This window comes from Triticum urartu, unplaced genomic scaffold (assembly GCF_003073215.2).
Source record: "Triticum urartu cultivar G1812 unplaced genomic scaffold, Tu2.1 TuUngrouped_contig_6161, whole genome shotgun sequence".
In the NCBI taxonomy this organism is placed as follows: Eukaryota; Viridiplantae; Streptophyta; class Magnoliopsida; order Poales; family Poaceae; genus Triticum; species Triticum urartu.
Window position 1 is genome coordinate 1 of NW_024116898.1, and position 15966 is coordinate 15966.

The window sequence follows — 15966 nt, forward strand, 5'->3', positions numbered from 1 at the left end:
CGCCATGCGAGAGGCCATGGCCTCCTTCGTCGCCAAGCTCACCTTCCGCGAGATGTGCGTCGTCCTCCGCGAGCAGCGCGGGTGGCGCCAGGCCCATGATTTCTTCTCGTGGATGAAGCTCCAGGTACAGAACAAGATTCCCCCACACAATCCGGCCCGATGCGATGTTGAGCTGAATCCTCAGCAATTTTGCTCCGTTTTGAGCTGAAAATTCTGAGCGCTAGTTGAACAATTCTGATTCATGCGTGTATAATCAACCAATGGATCATTGCTGTTCATCTTGGTTCTTTTTTATTCTCAGACTTTGATTTTTTGGAAAAATCTCGGTCATTTTTCGTTCAAAATTCATCACTCGTTTTTCATTCAAGAATTCAAATTTTGGATGGTGCTTTTCGAAAAGCTCGTCAATTTCGTTAAGGGGCGTGTATATTTCACAAAACGAAATCCAAAACCTTGGTCCGCACCTATTTTTCTTGCAGCTGTGCTACGAGCCCAGCGTGGTCGCCTACACCATCCTCCTCAGGGCGTATGGCAACGCCGGCAAGATCGAGCTCGCCGAGGAGGCGTTCCTGGAGATGCTCGAGGCCGGCGTGGAGCCGGACGCGGTGGCGTGCGGCACCCTGCTGTGCGCGTACGCGCGCCGGGGGAGGCACGGCGACATGATGCTCTTCTACGCCGCGACGCGCAGGCGCGGTGTGGCGCCGCCCGTCTCCGCCTTCAACTTCATGCTCTCCTCCCTGCAGAAGCACAGGCTCCACGGCAAGGTGATCCAACTCTGGAAACACATGATGGAAATGGAAGAAGCCAACAATGTGGTGCCAAATCACTTCACATACACAGTTGTGATCGGTTCATTTGTCAAGGAGGGTCTCCTGGAGGAGGCCATGGATGTCATGGGGAAGATGAGGGCCTCCCGACTCATCCCGGAGGAGGCGACGTACAGTTGCCTGATCAGCTTGAGTTCCAGGCATGGCAGAGGGGAGCAGGTTGTGATGCTCTATGAGGAGATGAGGGCTCATGGCATTGTCCCCAGCAACTACACATGTGCATCCCTCCTGGCACTCTATGACAAGAGTGAGGACTACTCGAAGGCGCTCTCGCTCTTCTCGGAGATGGAGCGAAGCAGGGTTGTCATTGATGAGGTCATCTATGGGATCCTCATTAGGATCTATGGTAAGATCGGGCTCTACGACAATGCACAACGCACTTTTGAGGAAATTGACAGTGCGGGTCTTCTGAGTGATGAACAGACTTATGTGGCAATGGCTCAAGTTCACATGAATGCTCGCAACTATGATAAGGCATTGCAGGTTTTCGGTTTGATGAGATCGAGGAATGTGAAGCCTTCATCGTTCTCTTACGGCGCTCTTCTTCGATGCCATGTCGCGAGGGAAGACATAGCTGCAGCTGAAGATGTCTTCAGAGCTCTGTGCAAATATGGTCTCCCTGATGTGTTCTGCTGCAATGACCTACTGAGATTATATGTCAAGCTGGGCCAGCTAGAGAAGGCAAGTGCATTCATTCTGAAGATGAGAAAAGAAGATATCCAGCTTGATGAGGCCCTCTGCATGACTGTAATGGAAGTTTGCTGCAAAAGCGGGATGATCGCCGATGCGGATAAGATACTGAAAGAGATGAACAATGGTGGAGTGACCATGAAGAGTTCAACAATGGTTTCTATGATAGAGATGTATGCTAGAAACAGAACCAGTGTGATGCAGGAACAAGATAGTTCGTCGAAGGCACTAGCCTGTCAGACCGACAGTTCGGCACTGAACGCGGCGTTGAAGTCATTGTTGGACACACCTGGGGGTTCGTCCATCGCATGCCAATTGATCAGAAAATTGGCTAGGGAAGGTGAGGAAGCCAGGTACCACACAGATCATGGTGTTCATGCCTAACCATACTGTCATCCACTGCTGTTTATTTATTTATTTTTCTGCAGGGAGGACATGTGAGGCAAAATTCCTTCATGAACAGCTGACTCAGTTGGGAGTCAAGCCTGAAGATTCAGCAACAGCCACTCTCATTGTCCAATATGGCCAGGAACAGAAGTTACATCAAGCAGAGGAACTGTTTGAGTCAGCATCGACATCGTTTCCAATAGGAGCGCCTGTCTACAATGCCATGGTCGACGCATTATGCAAGTGCGGCAATATCGAGGAGGCGTATCGTCTCTTTATGAAAATGGCTGATCAAGGCCATAGCAGAGATGTTGTGACAATTAGCATACTTGTCACTCACCTGACCAAACATGGTAAATATTTTTTCTAACTGCTACCAATCCTTATGCAGTAAGTTTGGTGAGGCGCTTCGCTTCTGTGTATACTCACACTGCGACATTACTCCCAGGAAAGTTTCAGGAGGTGGAGAACATCATACATGGCTGCTTCCATGGTGAAGTTGAGCTTGATACTGTTGTGTATAATACATTTATCAAGTCGATGCTCGAGTCAGGTCTGGATAAACATCTTTTCCTCTTCATAAGGTGGGCAAGCAAAATTTTCAGGGCATGGGTGCCATGGCTAACTGCTACAGCTTTAGTTTCCAAACAGGCAAACTATACTCAGCTGTCAACATATATGATCGCATGATATCCACTGGGGTTCGTCGGTCCTTGCAGACTTTCAATATAATGATAAGGTAGATAATCTTGATAAAACCACAGGAAAATGGGAGTTGGGAGTATGCAACTGTTTTTTCTCTTTTATGTTTGTGTTGAGACTTGAGACCACTTTGTCATTAGCTTCAGTTTTCTTGTTCAGTGTTTATGGCCTAGGAGGAAAGCTGGACAAGGCTGCTGAAATGTTTGCTGCTGCACAAGAGCTAGGCTTGCTGATCGACGAGAAGATATACACTAACATGCTTAACTTCTATGGAAAGGCTGGTTAGTCCCTTCTACCTTGCGTATAGGAATCAAAGAAGATTTCCCTTTTCATGTTCGACGAGTTTTTCGCACTCTCGTTCGTACTATTCAGTGCAATTTCTTCAGGGAGACATCAGGAGGCGTCTTCACTATTCGATAGAATGAAGGAACTTGGTATCATGCCTGGAAAGGTATGCTTCCGTTGGTGTCTGACTTCTGAAACTACAGTTATCTGCATTGAGATTGACTACTGTGACTGAAACTTGCAATCAATGTGCAGATCAGTTTCAACTCCATGATCAATGCCTATGCCACTTCCAGGCTGCATGATGAAGCAGAGATTGTTTTCCAGGAGATGCAATCACACGGTCAAGTTCCCGACTCGACGACGTACCTTGCATTGATCAGATCATACTCAGAAAGTAGATGCTACTCCAAAGCTGAGAAAGCCATCCAGATGATGTTGAGCAGCGGCATAACCCCTTCATGCCCTCATTTTAGCCACCTCATTATTGCCTTTCTGAAGGCAGACCAGATTGATGAAGCCCAGAGGATCTGCGGCCAGATGCAGGAGATTGGTGTGGCTGTTGATTTAGCATGTTGCCGGGCAATGATGAGGGCGTACCTTGAGCACGGTCGCGTCGACGAGGGCATATCGCTCTTCGAGACAACACGCGGGTCACTGAAACCTGACAGCTTCATCCTGAGTGCTGCATTTCATCTCTATGAGCATTCAGGCAGCGAGCCTGAAGCTGGGGATGTGCTGGAAGCCATCGGTCTACATGGTGCCTCTTTTTTGAGAAGTTTAAAGGTTGGATCAAAGTTGGAACCAACTTAATAACGACCATATCATGTGCCCATCAAGCCAGCAACCATCACAGGTATCTTCCTCTTGCATGTATGTTCTTCCACAAATTTATTTCCTACTGATTTGTGTTACTAGATCCAGATGAGCCCATTGTTGTGTATGTTGTTCTAGATGATCTTGTACTAGTTCATATGTACATTAGGACAAGTTTTATACCAAGATGTTGTAAAATGTACATTTCAGAAAAATATTTCAGAAACAGTGATATATAACTTCTCCAAAATGTATAACTTAATGTTGTACTGATCTGTTTGATCAACTCACAGCATTTAACATGTTACAAAGAATGAAGACTTAACAGTTCGCCGTCTGAAGCTTGAAGGTGTATTTTCAACAGCAAAGGAGGTCTGTTACTCTGCTTCCACTTAAAAATCCCATATACAGGGTGAATGGTTAGTCTAGTAATGAGATTGTAAAATTGAAAAATAATAAACAGTTGACCAGGGTTCTTCCAAGTTCAATCTGCAAGTATGGAGATATAACTTTTTTGGTATTACCCATTAAAGAATTGCCTGCTATTGTGCCATTTACCTCTGCAAGTGGCCGATTTGTCTCAACTTTCCTAGTCAGATACATACAGTTAGGAAGATTCTCTGAAACTTTCCGGTAAAAAAAGATATTCTCAGAAGTTCAAACTTCCAAAAGAAGGTGACATCTATTCTACCTTTATTTTGTGTTATAAGCACGCAAAATAATATGTTCCGTGTGATTATTAATGTTACTCAGAGATGGGACGAAAATATAGCTGTCATATTTCAATGTGGGGCTTAAAAGATGTACTTATTTCATAAAAATCGCAGCAATTGCACCTTTCTATCTATTTGAATTGTCTGAGATAGTTTACCAGTCAACGTGCCAGGAAATTAAAGTGCTGGACTGGGTTGGGCCGTTGTTGTCAATCTCTCAATTTCTGAATGTTAGTGATTTATAAGAATTCTCATACATTGAACATCTCTGCAGTTTAAGAAAACAAAGTTGACAAAGTTTCTGACTTGTCACATATGATTCATCCAGTGCAATGCTAACCAGAACAGCTAGAAACTAACTCTGCCAAAGCTCTGCCACTACCAACAGGCTCCAGCCACTGTAATAAACATCTCCAACCTGGAATCATGTTTAATCTGTTTATTTGGGTTTAGAGCATCTGCACAGAAAAAATAAAAGCATAATGGAAGTAGAAGTAGCTCCTCAGCGCAAGATTTCTTTGTGGGTTCATCGCTCAGTCGGAAACCAAATTTTCAGCCAATTTACTACTCTCATTGAAATAACAGTTCAATTACTTGGGGTTGAGGCAAACAAGCTGTCTCAATTGCAAATTCGAGTATAGAGTCATCATGCTGAAATTTAAAATCTGTTGAGACCAACATAATTAGTTCCTACCCAAGTTACGAAATTCGACTATCAACAACGAAGAAGGTGGATAGATTCTTACAAATCCTACAAATGAATCCACTCCAAACAAGATATTGCAGCTGTGCATCACGGTGATCACCAGCACCGACGACAAGAGAGCATGCTAGGGACAACCCACATAGGTTGCACCCTGTTGTCACGGCCCATGAAAATGAAGATGTTTGGATTGAGTTTAGAGCCATCTCCCTGCAGCGGCTTGCCCACCTCAAGTGCAACCCAACTTTCAGCCTCATGGCAGTAGCAGTATATTGGCATATAAGATAATCCAGTTTGCATATTCCAGTTCAACAAGAAGCAAGGAAATTTGAAAATCCTTATAAGCTCTGTTTTGGGAGCTTATCTTCCGCAGACATCTTGCGTCTAGAGGAGCTGCAAAGCAGATAGATTTTTAAGCTTACATACAAATTGGAAGAGAAGATGGACTGTCAAAGATCCTTTTCCAGTAGCACAAACAAAGAGGGCCTGAAGCAAGTGATTGTCTAATCTCTACTTGGGAAGACTTCCAATCTAGAAAAACCAAAGTTGAACAAATTTAGAGTACATAGGGGGGAAAGGGGTGGAGATCTGAACTCCAGCTAAGCCTTCACAAACAAATTTGGAGTAATATTGCAAGGTTGCTGTCTCTAATCTTCAAACTAGATATATGCACACACGATTACAGATAGGTACTACATAACAAGAAAGGAAGGCGTCATACCTCAAGCAGCCTGTGCTCAACTGCCAGAGAAGTGAGGGTCTAGCTGAATACAGGATCAGGCAACAGCTTTATCTTGAAGACTCCAAGAACCTGATGTTTATGAAGAACTCCTGTGTTGATCTCGGGTTTGCAGCTGTGTTTAAATTACACTGATCGGTTTAGGACCAGCTCATTGATTAAACGAATCAACCATTAGCTGTAGATGATAACTTTGTCAAGTCAAATGAAGTATATGGACCACGTGGCATATCGTGGAAAGCGATCAAAACTTGATATGAACCCCCAAAAATAATGTATATGAGGGCGCCCCTCGATGTAATTGATTAGTATAAATAATTCAGTAAACATGTGACAGCGGCGTAGTTACCGCTAACCACATGTGTGTGTGCATACCGAATTTGTATGTCCTTTGGTTGCAGCTTCGCTGCCGTGCATCCGGCTCCCAATGCAAGAATAACCTGTATGATCCTAAAATTAAAGAAAGTTGGTCTCATACGCTTCAGGTTCCACAAGGGAAAAGATCAAATGGGTAATCCAGCGCCAAAGTGAACACAAACAACTTACAACACCAAGGAAATGTGCAATAAGAACATCCCAATCATTTTCGCGCAGTGAAGGAAGCAAGTGCTCAATAACACCCTTGTCTACTTGATACATATATAATATGACGGGTAATTCTAGATCGGTTTAGGACCAGCTCATTGATTAAACGAATCAACCATTAGCTGTAGATGATAACTTTGTCAAGTCAAATGAAGTATATGGACCACGTGGCATATCGTGGAAAGCGATCAAAACTTGATATGAACCCCCAAAAATAATGTATATGAGGGCGCCCCTCGATGTAATTGATTAGTATAAATAATTCAGTAAACATGTGACAGCGGCGTAGTTACCGCTAACCACATGTGTGTGTGCATACCGAATTTGTATGTCCTTTGGTTGCAGCTTCGCTGCCGTGCATCCGGCTCCCAATGCAAGAATAACCTGTATGATCCTAAAATTAAAGAAAGTTGGTCTCATACGCTTCAGGTTCCACAAGGGAAAGGATCAAATGTGTAAGCCAGCGCCAAAGTGAACACAAACAACTTACAACACCAAGGAAATGTGCAATAAGAACATCCCAATCATTTTCGCGCAGTGAAGGAAGCAAGTGCTCAATAACACCCTTGTCTACCTGATACATATATAATTCTATGGAAATTAAATGGAAGGAAAAGGTAGCTCATCGCACAGCAAGGGCAAAATGGTACTGAACAGATGAGATGCCGTGTGTTGAGATCTTTAACATTAAAAGAAGGGTATGGAAATGACTTGTTGAAGTGCTCTAGATACCAAGTCCTTTTACATACTGAATGAATAGCATTATTAAAGGTTACATGTTGTTGGCAACATTATACATAGACATATCATCAGGAAATAGGAAAACTGTAGCGCCTTATTTCATCACACGGACAGCAAACAAGGAAAGAAAACCCGCACAAATAACTGAACACTACTGAACCACACCGGAACACAAACAGAAGATGGATAGGTAGGCTTCCAGCACGCCACGACATTCAAACAGTACGGCAACCAAACACGAAGTAATATGACTTATACATCCGACCTGCTTTCCAAAAACAAGAAACAAACAGCAAAATAAGATATCCATTTATGCAGTGTAGAGGATATACTAAATAAATAACTGATCGATTTGCAGTTACCCATGATCAGCGCCCGGTATCTGATCTTCCGACTTTCGGGGAACATAGAAGGCGTATACATTCGTCAACTCTGCATCTGCTCCACGGGTATTGCCATTGGTAAGATGGATCCTTCTAAGATGGTAATCCCCGATCCTGCGGTGGGCCATGAGCAGCCAGGCGAATGTGATCAGCTCCCCACCTTCACTCAGCTGCGCCCCGTGCATCTCTGCCTTCGACTTGCCAGCGGTGTAGAGGAGTAGCCTCACCCACAGGCGTGCTATCTCCTCCAGTGTTTCTTTGGTTGCCACCAATTCAAAGTCCTCCATGAGCTTTGTGACATCTTTAAGCCGTGCAGGTTCGTGGAAGTGGTCCAGGGTAGCTGTGGCGCTGATAGACAGTGGCAGCATGGAAGGGTGGGTAACCAAAAGGTACATCATGTAGTTGGAGAGTTTCCGGCACACCTCCACCAGACCAGAAGGTACATCTGCCATTGTAGCATTTGCTTCCATGTCCTCACTAGGAGAAGCAGGTTTTACTAAAAGTGTCTCTGTGACATAGTGCATGAAGATAATACCATAGCCAAAGTCTCTAATAATTCCATCCTGTGCATTGCCAAACAGTTGGCTAATGTTTGGCCATTCTTGTCGTGCTTGACCATCGTCAAATTCATGTAGTAACAGACTCAGCTCTTTTGCTACACATTTCACGATCATTTCATCCACATCCGTGTACTTGGTATCCAATAGATTGCTTACCCAAAATATTTTCTTCTTTTTAACACCGAGCAAACCCACGAACAGCTTTCTGAACACGACCATTATTTGTCGATTACATGTACTTCGCTGCAGGTCGCTGTCAGTCAACCAGCTATGGAAGTTGTACTGCCCAATCAAATTTGGCCACCGTTGTTTCATCCTTGGGTATCCGATGTCACAGCAAAACACAAACCATGACAACCTGGCAAGGACATCACAATTTTGAACCTTCAACCATGCCCATGTCCATGGTGACATCATGGAAATGAACATTGAGCAGACTTCCAGGAAAAAGCATCCGACAAATAGTGCATAGGTGATTGCAATATCAGCTTTGCTATACCTCTGTTTGTCATCTGGATGGAAGAGCGCAAAAGCAACAATAACCGAGGCCTGGGAGATGCACCTAAGTATAACTCCGTTCCAAGTCCTGAGCACAAGAGCCTTAGTGTAGAGGTCGTCGTATATTATGCCAAGCTGCAGCCTCACCATCTTGATCATTTCGTCAGAGTCAACTTCTGTCTTTACCAATTGGTCTGACGATGGATCAATCATGCTGCGCTCCAATAAGACATCAAGGGCGTGTGGCATGGAATTGAGGGCAGCGCAACAAAGCCAGCATCGCCGGCGATTCCTTCAGGCAATTGTTTTCTGCTCTGATGCCCAGTTGAGCTCTCAAGACTTCTAAGACGGCCACACTTGAGAGACCATATTCTTTCTCCATACTTGATAATTCCAGCAATAAACAAAAAGATGCCTGAGAGTAAAAGGTCCGCGCCATGTCTTCCAATGGACTTCCGGAATACATATAAAGCTAGGGCAATTTGGGTGAGCAGATTCAAGAGATGCCTCAACCACAAGTTGTTATCCTCCATGGCAAAAGCAGTAATGGTGTCCTGCCCCCCAAGATGAATGAGGAGAAATGGTGCCCAAAAGAAAGCCAGTTGTTCGGTTCTTCTTAGCCTTTCAATGTTGATATCCTGATGCCGTGACAGATAGCCGAGTGCATAAACTGCTGCCAGATCTGCCCCCAAGTAAGCAGCCCAAAGGGAGAGCCTTAGGAGCCTGTTGCCGCTACACTGCCGAAGCCTGCCAGCGAAGAAGAGGAACAACTGCAATGTGAAGCTAAGGAGCACAAGTAGCTGTATTTCCCACTCATTATATAGTCTGATCAACCACTCCATCGCATGTATGCTAGGTTCTGAATGTCTTGGACCACCTGATGGATACAACAAAATGTAAAATAATTCAGTGTATTTTTTCCAGAAAAAAAAAGCAAAAGATCCTGCTCTTCCAAATAGAATTCGTCTCCACTTTAGGCATGTTCAGTGCCTTGTTTGTGACATCATTTCCCCCTGGCTAGCTAATTATACCGATGCTATACTCTGTCTGCAGTTCAGCACTAATTGAAGGTTCTCTCTACAGGCCCTATATTAGCAGTAAACCAAACATATAAAATTGTAGTTATTTGAGAAGTTCTATCAAAACGAGACGGAATTATATTACAAGGAATCTGTTTTGCATTGAGCCCACTCGTCCAGAGTGGATTTGTGGATTGGTTGCCGGCTAGAATGGATTTGTTGCCGGCGCCAGCTTCAGAGCAGAATGCCGGCAGTGACAACTGGACGGACGGTCTCTGCAAGAAATACCAGAGCACTGTGGTTCTCCACACAACCCAGACGATGCCCGCCATGATGGGGACCAAGGCTTCCGAGCCTGAGAGGCTGAGAACCACGCTGACGAAAATGGCGTGGACATCGAACACTATGAACTTTAGCCATTCTAGAGTGTCTATCCAGGGAAATGCTGCCATGTAGCCAAATTAATTGGCGCATATTGCACAAGGGAGGCGGCATATAAGATAATCCAGTTTGTGTATTCCAGTTCAACAAGAAAGACAGTTTGTGTATTCCTCAGACATCTTGCATCTAGAGGAGCTGCAGGGTAGACATATTTTTAAATTTACATATGACTTGGAAGAAAAGATGGACTATCAAAGATCCTTCTCAATAGCTCCAACAAAGAGGGCCTGAAGCAAAGCCATTGTCTACTCTGTACTTGGGCACTTCCAATCTAGAAAAACCAAAGTTGAACGTACATAGGGGGGGAAAGGATGGAGATCTGAACTCCAGCTAAGTCGAACCTTCACAAACAAATTTGGAGTTCTATTGCAAGGTTGTTGTCTCTAATCTTCAAAGTAGATATACGCACAAACGATTACAGATAGGTACTTAACAAGAATGGAAGGCGTCATACCTCAAACAGATTGTGGCTGTGCTGAATACAGGATCAGGCAACAACGTTATCTTGAAGGCTCCAAGGACCTGATGTTTATGAAGAACTCCTGTGTTGATCTCGGGTTTGCAGCTGTGTTTAAATTACACTGATCGGTTTAGGACCAGCTCATTGATTAAACGAATCAACCATTAGCTGCAGATGATAATTTTGTCAAGTCAAATGAAGTATATGGACCACGTGGCATATCGTGGAAAGCGATCAAAACTTGATATGAACCCCAAAAAACAATGTATATGAGGGCACCCCTCGATGTAATTGATTAGTATAAACAATTCAGTAAACACGTGCGCGTAGTTACCGCTAACCACATGTGTGTGTGCATACCGAATTTGTATGTCCTTTGGTTGCAGCTTCGCTGCCGTGCATCCGGCTCCCAATGCAAGGATAACCTGTATGATCCTAAAATTAAAGAAAGTTGGTCTCATACGCTTCAGGTTCCACAAGGGAAAAGATCAAATGGGTAATCCAGCGCCAAAGTGAACAGATCGGTTTAGGACCAGCTCATTGATTAAACGAATCAACCATTAGCTGCAGATGATAATTTTGTCAAGTCAAATGAAGTATATGGACCACGTGGCATATCGTGGAAAGCGATCAAAACTTGATATGAACCCCAAAAAACAATGTATATGAGGGCACCCCTCGATGTAATTGATTAGTATAAACAATTCAGTAAACACGTGCGCGTAGTTACCGCTAACCACATGTGTGTGTGCATACCGAATTTGTATGTCCTTTGGTTGCAGCTTCGCTGCCGTGCATCCGGCTCCCAATGCAAGGATAACCTGTATGATCCTAAAATTAAAGAAAGTTGGTCTCATACGCTTCAGGTTCCACAAGGGAAAAGATCAAATGGGTAATCCAGCGCCAAAGTGAACACAAACAACTTACAACACCAAGGAAATGTGCAATAAGAACATCCCAATCATTTTCGCGCAGTGAAGGAAGCAAGTGCTCAATAACACCCTTGTCTACTTGATACATATATAATATGACGGGTAATTCTATGGAAATTAAATGGAAGGAAAAGGTAGCTCATCGCACAGCAAGGGCAAAATGGTACTGAACAGATGAGATGACGTGTGTTGAGATCTTTAACATTAAAAGAAGGGTATGGAAATGACTTGTTGAAGTGCTCTAGATACCAAGTCCTTAACATGTCGTCATTAATCAAGAGAAATCCACAGAAGAGATGGGCATAAATACTGCAGTACAGCAAAATTGTGCAGACAAGATAACTTGATAAAAGTCGTTTGAAGCTGATAGGTGGCATCAGATAATAAGGCGGAGTTTTGTAAACATATCAAAGATTCAGTGTTTACCATATAATATTTCACGTCATTTGCAGGGTTTGATAAATTTGTATGGGAAAAAAATAAAGACAAATAGAGCACTTTATGCAAGGCATCAGATAATAAGCGGGGATTAGTAGTCCACACATGGATTTTTCCATTGAGAGTGTAGGATATCTGATCAACACTTGCTGGCAGGAAAGTAAAATAATTCTAAAAAAAATTACAACAATATCTGAGAAAAAAAATCTCAGGTAGACCATTTGACTACAGAGCAATGGCAAACGCCGCAAAGGGTTGGTAAGCAAACCGTCTCACTATCCACGCTCGCTGCGTCCCCCTCAGATCCAAGTCCAGTAAAAAACTTGTCTCCCAACTAAGAGGGAGAATAGGAACTAAGCGCAAATATGAGAAAAATAAGAAGAAAATAAGTAATTGAAGATGTAATGTTTGAGAAGATTAGAGAAGATAGAGACAATGTAGCTCGGATGATGCAGACATATTTGTCCAAGGAGGCCAAAACAGAGAGAAGATAGCTAAAAATATAGCTAAAAAAACCACAAACGAATAACAAAATCAGATATGTTGTTGATTCAGATCCCTCTGGGTGATAAAATAGATCTCATCAATATATGAGTCAGGCCACTACGTTTTAACATCACAAGTCCTCAACGGAATCCATGAACAACAATCTCCAATCCATAGGAAAGAAAAAACAAACAGAAACCTTAGGCAGTACCCTCGGTTCATGCCTGCAGTTCTTTGACATTGAGAATTTCATAATAAATGGTTGAGCTGTCAGACAGTGCTTTCTAGGCAAATGCATCTCCTTCAGACCACAGTGACGTTCGCTGCTCGGTGCCCTTGCATTATCTTATCCATGACACACACAACCAAACAATAGTCGAGCAATTCAAATCGGTAGACCAGGAACATCAAATCAGTAGGCTGCAAGGATTATGCTTACATCAAGGAAGAAAACTTAGGTCTCAAAGATGTGCCATCACTGGACTCACCAAACTGAGCTGCAGAGAAAACGACGACTTCCAAAAACCATCAAACATTTATGATAAGAATTAGCAGGAGCAATTCATGTGGTATTCGCTGCACCTCACAATCAGTAAGAGAGTCAAGATCCACATAAAGTGTTAGCCCATTTGGAAATTCAAGCCCTGGTGGAAATTCCGTCATAGATCTCTAAAATTTTAACATAGATCAAACCAAAAAAAAATTGGAGGAAATCTGGTTGGTGAACATCTGAATTGCAGACTTTCACAACATGGCACACAGAGCGCACCAATCAGTCCCGAAAGATGGTGTCTTGTTCGTGATTTTCATCACTGTCCAGCCAGCAGAATCATGAACAAAAAGAAGGGCGGACGAGATATCTAAAAATTATGAAGTATCCAGAAAGAACACTTTAGAAGATGCAAAAACGACAATCAAAAGCTGTTCAATTTCAAAAGCACAGACTGCAGGAGGTCCTCCATGCTTTCAGAACAAAACAAGGTAAAGTCATAAAATCACCAAGCCATCTGGACAAAGAAAACAGACCATTTTCCAAAAGATGAACTTCAAAGACGTAGAGAAGTAGTAAACAGAACTAAAAAGGCAGATGGCTCGGTCATACAGATCATCAATCTTAAAAGAGAAATTATAGTACCCAAAAGCACCAGATGATTTAGAATAATATATATTACTTAGACGCGACGACCCATAATCCACTGATGTTCCACGAATGTTAACTCGCACAGAATAACCCCGACCACTCGTACCAAAACAATAACCACCACAACCCAGTCTCAGATAACGATAGGACACACATAATAACTAAGAAGCAGGCTTCACCGCCTCTGCAACAGAACATCGACTCGTTTAGTCGACCTCCTCGATCTTGGGGCCAGCACCGCCAGAAGCAGCCGGGGTATCGTCATCCATGCCGCCCTCCATGTCGGCGCCAGCACCCTGGTACATCTTGGCGATGATAGGGTTGCACAGGGCCTCGAGCTCCTTCATCTTGTCCTCGAACTCGTCCGCCTCGGCAAGCTGGTTCGTGTCCAGCCACTGGATGGCAGCGTCGATGGCGTCCTCGATCTTCTTCTTGTCGTCTGCCGGCAGCTTGGAGGCGATCTTCTCATCCTTGATGGTGTTGCGCATGTTGTAGGAGTAGTTCTCCAGGGCGTTCTTCGACTCCACCTTCTTCTTGTGCTCCTCATCCTCAGACTTGTACTTCTCAGCCTCCTGGACCATCTTCTCGATCTCCTCCTTGCTCAGCCTGCCCTTGTCATTGGTGATGGTGATCTTGTTCTTCTGCCCAGTCGTCTTGTCCTCGGCAGACACGTTCAGGATACCATTGGCGTCGATGTCAAAGCAGACAGTGATCTGGGGAACTCCCCTGGGTGCAGGAGGGATGCCAGAGAGCTCAAACTTGCCAAGGAGGTTGTTGTCGCGGGTCCTGGTCCTCTCACCCTCATACACCTGGATGAGCACTCCGGGCTGGTTGTCCGAGTAGGTGGAGAAGACCTGCTCCTTCTTGGTGGGGATGGTGGTGTTCCTTGGGATCAAGACTGTCATCACACCCCCGGCCGTCTCCAGACCAAGAGAAAGAGGAGTGACATCCAACAGCAGCAGGTCCTGGACCTTCTCGTTGCCCTCTCCGCTCAAGATGGCAGCCTGGACGGCAGCTCCGTAGGCAACAGCCTCATCAGGGTTGATGCTCTTGCAGAGCTCCTTGCCGTTGAAGAAGTCCTGGAGAAGCTGCTGCACTCTGGGAATCCTAGTGGAACCACCAACAAGGACAACATCGTGCACAGTGCTCTTGTCCATCTTTGCATCCCTCAAACACTTCTCCACAGGCTCCATACACTTCCTGAACAGATCCATGTTCATCTCCTCAAACCTGGCACGGGTGATGGTGGAGTAGAAGTCAATGCCCTCAAACAGCGAGTCAATCTCAATGGTGGTCTGGGCAGTGGAGGACAGAGTTCTCTTTGCCCTCTCACAGGATGTCCTCAGCCGCCGAAGAGCTCTAGGGTTACCACTGATGTCCTTCTTGTTCTTCCGCTTAAACTCCTGGACGAAGTGGTTCACCATCCTATTGTCAAAGTCCTCACCACCAAGATGAGTGTCACCAGCTGTGGCTTTAACCTCAAAGATGCCCTCCTCAATGGTGAGAAGAGAGACATCAAAGGTACCACCTCCAAGGTCAAAGATGAGGACGTTCTTCTCACCAACACTGGAAGCCTTCTTGTCAAGACCATAAGCAATGGCAGCAGCTGTTGGCTCATTGATGATACGGAGGACATTGATGCCAGCAATGACACCAGCATCCTTGGTAGCCTGCCTCTGCGAGTCATTGAAGTATGCAGGTACAGTGACAACAGCGTTCTTCACAGTGGTGCCAAGGAAAGCTTCAGCAATCTCACGCATCTTGATGAGGACCATAGAAGATATCTCCTCAGCTGCAAACTGCTTCTCCTCACCCTTGTACTGGACATTGATCATGGGCTTGTCACCAGGTCCAGCAACAACCTTGAAGGGCCACAGCTTAATATCACTCTGGACAGTAGAATCGGTGAATCTACGGCCAATGAGACGCTTGGCATCTGCACAAAACAGCTCTATGTCAGAAATTGAACAAAAAAGTAACACCAACCATTATATGATAAGTTCAATCTCATGCTACTTTATTAAACTGAGGCAAAGCAGACAACAAATGACTAAGGCAGAAAACATGGTTTGCATATATAAATGGACTGGGCAGGCTAATACAAAAGGATGTATCAAGAGGACCCTATTGAATAATAAACCTCAGAAGCAATGTGATGTAAATGGATATATAGTAACTAGAGGCTCATTAGGAGCAGCCAGTGTCACAAAGTTCCATTGCCCCTCATTTCGAGACACAGAATCACAAAAAATGACCAGGTGTCAGATACCAAATGGCATTTGGTCATGAACATTGCATTAAACAAAGCAAAAAAAACTTGCCATGCAATCTCAGCCGAAAGATGGTGATCTTGTTTATAATAATCACAGTGATTCAGCAAATGGGATTGTTTGCATCACAGATCGCACAGCAAAACCGGT

At 44.2% G+C, this 15966-nt stretch overlaps 2 protein-coding genes and 5 non-coding genes across 7 annotated transcripts; 1 reads left to right on the forward strand and 6 right to left on the reverse strand.

Moving 5' to 3' along the window:
* Window positions 1-4: 4 nt before the first annotated feature.
* On the forward strand, window positions 5-4264 carry LOC125530225 (pentatricopeptide repeat-containing protein At5g27270-like). Its single transcript, XM_048694621.1, has 9 exons — window positions 5-124; window positions 480-1857; window positions 1946-2257; window positions 2353-2457; window positions 2556-2643; window positions 2766-2887; window positions 2993-3057; window positions 3147-3747; window positions 4001-4264. Exons 1-8 carry the CDS (start codon window positions 5-7, stop codon window positions 3702-3704), a joined length of 2748 nt encoding a protein of 915 aa, XP_048550578.1. The 3' UTR covers window positions 3705-3747; window positions 4001-4264.
* Window positions 4265-11850: 7586 nt separating this feature from the next.
* LOC125530230 lies at window positions 11851-11935 on the reverse strand. The gene has a single exon (XR_007292892.1). It is a non-coding gene; the product is annotated as a small nucleolar RNA R16 (small nucleolar RNA).
* A 50-nt stretch (window positions 11936-11985) lies between these two features.
* On the reverse strand, window positions 11986-12073 carry LOC125530231. The gene has a single exon (XR_007292893.1). It is a non-coding gene; the product is annotated as a small nucleolar RNA R16 (small nucleolar RNA).
* Window positions 12074-13128: 1055 nt separating this feature from the next.
* Window positions 13129-13223, reverse strand: LOC125530228. Its single transcript, XR_007292890.1, has one exon. It is a non-coding gene; the product is annotated as a small nucleolar RNA SNORD96 family (small nucleolar RNA).
* A 331-nt stretch (window positions 13224-13554) lies between these two features.
* Window positions 13555-15483, reverse strand: LOC125530226 (heat shock cognate 70 kDa protein 2-like; the record flags this gene model as incomplete). The annotated part of the gene is given in 1 exon segment (XM_048694622.1): window positions 13555-15483. A coding segment is annotated over 1 exon segment (1731 nt), but the record flags the coding sequence as incomplete, so codon positions are not given.
* Window positions 15484-15699: 216 nt separating this feature from the next.
* Window positions 15700-15827, reverse strand: LOC125530232. The gene has a single exon (XR_007292894.1). It is a non-coding gene; the product is annotated as a small nucleolar RNA F1/F2/snoR5a (small nucleolar RNA).
* Window positions 15828-15869: 42 nt separating this feature from the next.
* Window positions 15870-15953, reverse strand: LOC125530229. The gene has a single exon (XR_007292891.1). It is a non-coding gene; the product is annotated as a small nucleolar RNA Z196/R39/R59 family (small nucleolar RNA).
* Window positions 15954-15966: the final 13 nt, after the last annotated feature.